At 33.4% G+C, this 8,018-nt stretch overlaps 1 protein-coding gene across 1 annotated transcript; it reads left to right on the top strand.

The window, feature by feature from the left end:
* The first annotated feature begins 1,147 nt into the window (after nt 1–1,147).
* On the top strand, nt 1,148–6,844 carry LOC114380734 (uncharacterized protein C57A10.07-like). Its single transcript, XM_028339763.1, has 3 exons — nt 1,148–2,159; nt 4,291–4,415; nt 6,213–6,844. Exons 1-3 carry the CDS (start codon nt 1,562–1,564, stop codon nt 6,531–6,533), a joined length of 1,044 nt encoding a protein of 347 aa, XP_028195564.1. The 5' UTR covers nt 1,148–1,561; the 3' UTR covers nt 6,534–6,844.
* The last annotated feature ends 1,174 nt before the right edge of the window (nt 6,845–8,018 follow it).

The raw sequence follows: 8,018 nt of genomic DNA, 5'->3' as shown, positions 1-8,018 counted from the left end.
TCATAATTTGCATCATGTTCACTTGGCTATGAAATTTGTGCTAAAGTTTCCAAGATCCAAGAGAGGAAAGTATTCACATTTAATATTGTATGGTAGTGTCCTTGTCCTTGTATTTGATCCAAGAGGATGGATAGGTAAGCATATAAATAATAAGATATTAGCCCTTTTAAAGAAATTCAAGTCTCTTTAGAAGTAGGATTTTGTTTTCTTGTGTTGAAGGTGTCGATGGCTTCAATTTGAGGTCGAATTCACTCAAAGAAGGAGGGGATGATGAGGACCAACTTAGGAGCATGGACTTGAAGTAAAGCATGAATTTGATGAACCAATCATAAGAGCACGTGTTAAGTAAATTGTGAATGAAGCCTAATCTGAAATAAAAAAAAAAAAAGGAAGCCCAAACCCAAATTGGTCAATAAGGAAAATGAGCTAACTTGAAAAAAAAAAAAATCTAAGAATAAATCTTATTTATCATTTGAGCTCAATATTTTTGTTTGGATTTTTTTTATCAAAATAATGGGTTGAAGTTTATTTCTTTATTCCTCAAGCAATTGGCCAATTTGGGTTACGAATTCATTTTTTCCATTTCAGATTAGACTTTATTCACCGTTTGCTTAGGACACACTCTTGTGATTAGTCCATCAAATTCATGCTTTGCTTCAAGGTCTATGCTCCTTAGTTGGTTCTCATCACTTTTGATCTTTAAACTTTTCAACTTTTGACCCTCCTCACTAGAACACACGTCGCAGTTAAGTAAGGTCTTTGTGTCCTTCCATTGACTTGATTGTCTCGCTTAAGTACCTTCATACTTGGACTTAAGTGAGGACTTCTAGTGAATCCAAGATTGTTCTCCGGCTTAGCTGACTTAAGCACGTAACATACCATGTTTAAGTGAATTTGACTTCATCATCCATCTTCTAAGTTCTTCTATAATATATTCAACAATAATGGTTTAATATATCAAATTAAATTTTAATAAGAAAAAATTGAAACTTTAGATAATTTGTAACACAGAGTTTAATAAAAAAATTATAAATATAAAATATTTTATACGAAAATTTCAAAAATAATGTTAATCCGTGGTTGGTCTGGGTCACCCACCCTAGTGGATATACTTATAGCAGTAGCCTCCCACTATATTAACATTGGTTTTCCAAAATAAAAAAATAAACAAGTACCAACAAACAGACCAAGACTGATCCCCCGAATCCGGATCTCTTTCTGGATCCTCCTCCACAACACACTCCATCTCCAAAGTCCTAAGCCCTTTCCACGCAGAGTGCTGGAATAACAAGTCGTTGCAATTTCACTCATCAAAACCAAAACTTACACAATTTTCCATTACTTTTCCTCTAAATCTTATTATTGTCATTATTATTTTGTCACATTCCAAGTTCAGATCCTTCAACTCAATTCTCTCTGTGAATCATTGGAGCCTTCAAACATCACCACACTTTCGCCCCTCACTACTCCATGTGACCTCATTGATCACTTTCTGCGATCCAATGATTCCCTTGCTTCGCTTCACTCTCTCTCCCACATCATAGAAAACCCTTCAATTACAATGAACAATTACCCTTTTGGATCCCAAGCCCCCAAGTCCTTCCCCGCTTACCCAAGAACCGAATTCGACTTAGAATCAGGAACCGCCATAAAACGAACCCGAAAGCCGAAAAATTCGCCCTTTCACCTTCTCAGAATGATCAAATCATTTGGGAACCGTTTCCATCACTTCTTCAAGCTTCACCCTCTAATGGGTCTCTTCCTAGCCTTGTCCTTTTTGCTCACACTTGTCATGATTCTCTCCTTGTATGGAACCCAATATGGGGTGCAGAGTGGTGGTTATGTGAAATCTGACATGGGCTTTGATGATTACCCTTTTTCAAAGCTTCAGAACCTTGTGATGGTTGCTGGGCATTCCATTTACACTAGCAGTAGTTGTGGAAAAATTGAGAAGGAGGATTCTTGGTTTTTGGAGTCTTATCAGAAGAATCCTGGCCAAGCTGCCACTTTTGTGACACACATTCATGAAGGGATTGAGGTTGTGGCAAGGGATGACTCTGCTTTGCTGCTCTTCAGTGGGGGAGAGACTCGGAGAGACGCCGGACCCCGCAGTGAGGCACAGAGTTACTGGGCTGTTGCGGATTCCAAAGGGTGGTTTGGTGAGTTATGGTAACTGTTTTTGGCACTTGCATTGCAGCATATTGTCTGATTGGTGAAAATTCATTGTTTGGGAAGGAGAAGGAATAGAATAGAATTGTCTGATTGTACTGGTATTCACCCATTAAGAAGGTTTATAGCAGGAATAAGAAGAGTGGTAACAAAATGTTAAGAGTCATAAGGATTTATTAACATAAGTAAATGTTTAGTTTGTGAGATTCAATGCCTGCTCAATCTATATTGTTTGGGATTATAGGCTAGGAAGCATTACCAAAGTAGAGGGAATAGAATAGAATTGCCTGATTGTACTGTTATTGTGTTAGTAAACCACCCATTAAGAAGGTTTATAGCAGGGAGAGGAAGAGTGGTAAGAAAATATTAGTGTCATAAGGATTTACTGCCTCTAGACCAAAACTATGGATGTTTTACTTTTGTTTTTTTCTCCAAAACTATTGATGATTTACAGATTCCAAGTCTCATTAATTAGTTTCTTTCACATATATCCCTAGATAATTATGATCTATTCCACAACTTCTCCTGAGGGTATTTTGGAGTAGTAAATATGTAGTTTGTGAGTAGTATTAAATATTTCTTAAGTTGTGTGCATTAACCTTAAACATCAATAGTTTTGGTCCGGAGGGAATATTCACAGCAGTAAATGTTTAGTGGGCAAATAATTGTAATAAAGAGAGAGGAGGAATAAATAGGGAGAGAGACAGTTTGTAACTGTCCAGTAGACAGTAATTTCTATTAAGGAGAAGTCTGGAATAGATAAAAAGGGGGCAGGGGCAGGGGGGGGGGGGGGGGGTGTTAGTGGGTATGTAAGATTTGGATTAGTTGGTGGAGTCCAGGTCTGTAGAATACCTGGGTTATATTTTCTGTTTTTCAGTAATTTTGTCTTGTCCATTCCAGTTTATGAATTCATCTCCTCTGAGCTGCAAAGTGTGGATTGATATGATTCATTCGAATAAATTTTCCATTTTCTTATCATTTCTGATCCAGTTCTATCATATTGTTTGGCATGTGTTTGGCACGGTTGCTTTGGATATGTAGTTTGTTGCTGTCTTGCTTATCATTCAATATGTGAGACATGAATGTGTGAAAAGTCAAAAACAAATTATAAATTGTCATAATAAAAGATAATTGAACATGATAGATTAGCAAAGGATTTGAGCTGGTCTTGAGCTGCACTTCTGCAACCCATGTATGTGAATTGGTAAATTGAATTGTTGTTTTCTTGACTTATTGTCATCTTTTATCATGAGCAACAAGATCATATCTCATGGGATGGCCGAAATTTACAATTAAAATATCATCTATTAACTTTTAGCAGAATTATTTTTGTCGTTCTCATGTTATACAATATTTCTTTTATTGTTTACAAGTCATGTATATATGCATAAATAGGATTAGTGCATGAATTAGGCATGGAAATTTGAAAGTTTGATGAGTTGACTTTATAGAAAGCAACTCCAATTCCAATATCTGATACTCATTCCATTTGATTCCAACTTCTGTGATTTGAAAGCAACTTCTGTGAGTTGACTTTATAGATAGCAGCTTCAATTCCAACATTTGATTTTAATGCTGCATCTTGAGTATACTCATTCTATTGAGTCTAACTTCTTAATTTGAAAGCATACAAAAAATCATGGGAAATATCCTTTAAATAGGGAAAGAAAGGAAGGCACAGACAGGGACTTTCTTTTGTAAGAATTTTTTTCTTCTTGGCCTTGGTTATGATTTAGGAAGAGATACAGAACCTTAGTTTCAACAGCTTGTACTCTGATTACTAGTTTATGCAATGGTCCTACTAACGTATGAATATAGATATAGAATCATTGCTGTATTCATTGATTTTGTATCATGCTTTATGTTACTGATAAAATTGCTTCTTTTCTTTGCTTATAAATTTTAATGCTTATCTAATGAATCCCACATCCTTAGCTGCTCAAATTTTTACTGTAACTTTGCAATCTTAGCTTGATGAATCTTGTCTGCATCATTTATCTCAGATTTCTTAGGGTGTTGATATGGATGTCATAATGTTTCACCTTTAGTTTATTTACTTATACTTCCTTAGTAAACTGCTTTTATCCGAAATTATCTCATTCTTTTGGGTTGTTTGTGTAGGTAAGGAAGAAAGTGTGAAATGGAGAGCACTTACAGAGGAACATGCACGGGACAGCTTTGAAAACCTTCTATTTAGTGTTTGTCGTTTCCGGGAGCTTACTGGCACCTATCCCCAAAATATAACTGTATGTAAGCCTTCCTTATCCGAGTTGTGAATCATTCTATTCTTTTCGTATAAAGATGGAAAATGTCAATATTTTCATGGAATGGTTAAAGTAAATGAAATAGAAGAAAATGAATTTATTGAAATCTGTGGCCAGACTTTGTTGCATGGTAATCTTTTACTGCTCTCATTTTTGTAATGGCTGCTGAGAAATACTCTGAATTAATTTGTCAAATGTGTTACTAATGCAGTAATGCACATACAGCATATAGATGGAGTTATCTTTAATGATCCTATATATGCATACACAGCGTATGCAGGACCAGATACAGCATGTGAAGTCTATCATTTTGTATTCCCAATTAGCATGGAGTTGTCTTTAATAATCCTGTGTAGGTTCCCCTTGTTGCCTAAATATTAATTACTCCCTCCGGTTTCAAATATATGCAAAAATAAAATGCCTTGAATGTTGGTTTTAAATATAAGCAAATCTCTTTCTGTCAACAAAAGAAAAGAAGCAAATCTTAACTAATTTTACTTTATTTAATGAGACCATCTCTAAAATACCCTTCATTTAATGGGGCTTTTGTTAGGATATAAGAAGAATGAAGAGTTAGTTAATATAGTCAGACTACTAATGAGTTAGTTAGTTAGAGGGGTTTATTAGATATAAATAGGGGAAGAAGATAGGAGAGAGGGAGATTTGTTGTCATTGTAAATTGAGCATTAACTTTTTGTGAAAGGAGAAATCCTTTGTGAAGGGAAAACTCTTGGAGGAGAGTTTTTCTCCTATTTTCTGTTCTTTTCTTATTAGTCAATAAAATCATTTCTTTTCTTTCTCATTTCAATTCTTGATTCCTAACTGCTTTCATTGTCAATAACTCCTTATTCTTGATATCAAATTCCAATGAAGGGTAGTTTAGAGAAATAACTTATCTTTTAGTTGAGATTGGTGCAATTAAATGTTGTTTTACCAACTTTCTTAGTGAATTAGTTTTTTTTTTGCTTATATTTGAAACCGGAAAGAGGAACATGTTGTAGTTCTTGTTCTTATTGGTAATACTATCATTAGAGAAAGCTAATTGACATCATCAAGATGCTAAGGATACTCTCTAACACTCTATAATTGGCTAAACTTTATTAGAAATCATCGATTTTGATTGGTCTCACTTTTTATTTAATGATTCTCTCTTTCAATTAGAAGTTAGACTCATCAAAATTGGTGATTTTTAATAAATTTCAGTCAATCATAGAGAATGTATTAGAAAGAGATTTTTTTATGGTATCTAATAGGGCTGACCCAACCGTGAACAAGGCCTAAAGCAAATTTTAGAATTTGTTTTTTTACTTTAAATGAAAAACCTATATGTAGAGCCTTTTTACCTACATATGTGACTTTTTTTTATCAACACGTGAGGCCTTTTTTGTTTTATAAAAACTAATAGTATATAATATTTTGTTGGTGGGCCTAAAGCTTGTGCTTTAAGCCCACTAACAAAAAAACTGTTTTTATAAAGTAAAAAAGCCACACTCTTGACAAGTTCTACATATGTTGGCAATAAGGTCCAACATATAGCTCTCTCATTTACAGTAAACAAAACTTTAAAATTTGGTTTAGGCCTCACTCACCCTTGGGTTGGATCAATTGCACCATATAAATATGTGTTCCCCGTGGACTAACAAATTTTATTTGGCTTTTATCGTTGCATTTAGACCTTTGCATGATGGCGACTTTGATGTCATACACATTACTTGCGCTCTTTTTTCCTTACACATTTGTTGCATGTCTTCAATCTAATTTGTTGAATCTGGGAATCAGGTTGTAAGTTATGATTTCAAGGAAAACAGATTTGCGCATCTACACCGATCTGCGATCAGCTTTCCAGAATCAAGGTTCTTCTATGCCGGCACTCCTGCTACATCAAATGCAAAAGCAGCTGCTCTAAAAGGCGAGGAATTGGTTAGAACTCAGTTCCAAGTAGATCCATATGGATGTCGAGGCTCACTTTATCACAAGAAACTAAAGCGTGACCCTTTTCATCGGTCAATTCCTTATCCCAATGGGTGTCCTGAAATTGAAGGCTTGTTCAGATATTGTGGACCAACTCCTTATCCTGGTGCACTACCGTGGGCACAGTAAACATGACATGGTCAGATTATATCATTGTATACTAACAAAATAGAGATATTAGATGCCAACATTGCATGAATTTGTTGATAAAATGATGTGAAGATTAAATTTTGTTCTGGAGAGAAGATGATAAATTGTGTAAATCAAAATGGTGTTGCATGTTTGTGTGAGGAGATATATTTAATTGAACTCAGTTACTCAAATTGACGGTTGAGATAGAAATGTTATGTTGTTTTCGGAGAGGGACGTATTTTTTTTATTTGTAAGAATTGAACACAATATAAGGGGATTTATAACACTCGCACACCTTTTGTAACCAACTGAGTTGACTCCCTTGGTGAGAGGAATGTGCTTTGTTACATGTTTTGTTGCTTTAATGTTGATATGTTTAGAAAAAAAATAAAAATGTTGATATAAATGTTATCAAAGGGGTCTAGCTTTGTTACTTGAGCAGGATGTGAGTATTGTAAATTCCATGTGTTCAATTCCTACAAATGAAAAAAAAAAAAAAGATATCATGAGATAAATATTGAATGCAATTATGTCCAGGTTTCATAGTTTTGAAAATCAAATTGGACCGAACTAACTGGATCGACTAGTCTAGCTCAGAACTGGTCAATTAACCATAACAAATCTGGCATTTGAGAATTGGTCAAAACTGGTAAAAATCATTACTAAACCAGTGTAGTTAATCGGTATTTAAAATTTATTATTATTTTATTTTTTAAATTGAATCTAAAATATTTTAAAGATAAATAAAAATCATAGTTATTAAGGTTCACAAATTGATATAAATTATTTTACCGATTATTATTTTTTTCTTATAAAATATATAATTTAGTGACTTTTACTAATTTATATTTTTATATCTTAATTTCTCGTAAATTTATATTATATTAATTGTCATTTTATTTTTTATTCAGTGTAAACTTGTTAATATGGACAATGTTATTTTATTAAAATTTAAACACAAATATTATGACATATTTGATTTAAATTTTTATGTTTACTTTGAATGTTAATTAGAACCTAACAATAGGTTTTATTTTAATTTTTAGTCTGATAAAATTATAGTATTATATTTATTTAATACTATTTTATGTGTTATTGAATTATTGTTATTATGTTAAGTACGTTGATTGATGTCAATCGTATTTTCAATTAATTAAGGGTTTTTTTTATGAGGATCATTTATATATTTAATAAAAAATTATGATAATAAATTTTACATATTTGATTTAACCCATGCAAAACAGTCTCAAAAACTAATTATTAATAAAATGTTGTTGGTCTAAAATGAAGAAAATACTTATTTCCTCAATATGGACTAGCCTGACTTGTTTTGACCTGTTTCGCCTTCAACAAAAAAAGGACTTGTTTCGCCTTCAATAGACACAAAAGGAAACAAGGTGAGCTAATCAAGTATAGTTAGGATGACTTGGGCATCTTGACCCACTCCTCTTAAGGGTGGATTGATGAGCTAGTCCTTCAAAT

The sequence above is a fragment of the Glycine soja genome, chromosome 13 (assembly GCF_004193775.1).
Source record: "Glycine soja cultivar W05 chromosome 13, ASM419377v2, whole genome shotgun sequence".
NCBI classification, from domain to species: Eukaryota; Viridiplantae; Streptophyta; class Magnoliopsida; order Fabales; family Fabaceae; genus Glycine; species Glycine soja.
This window is presented reverse-complemented; position numbering and strand designations above follow the sequence as displayed.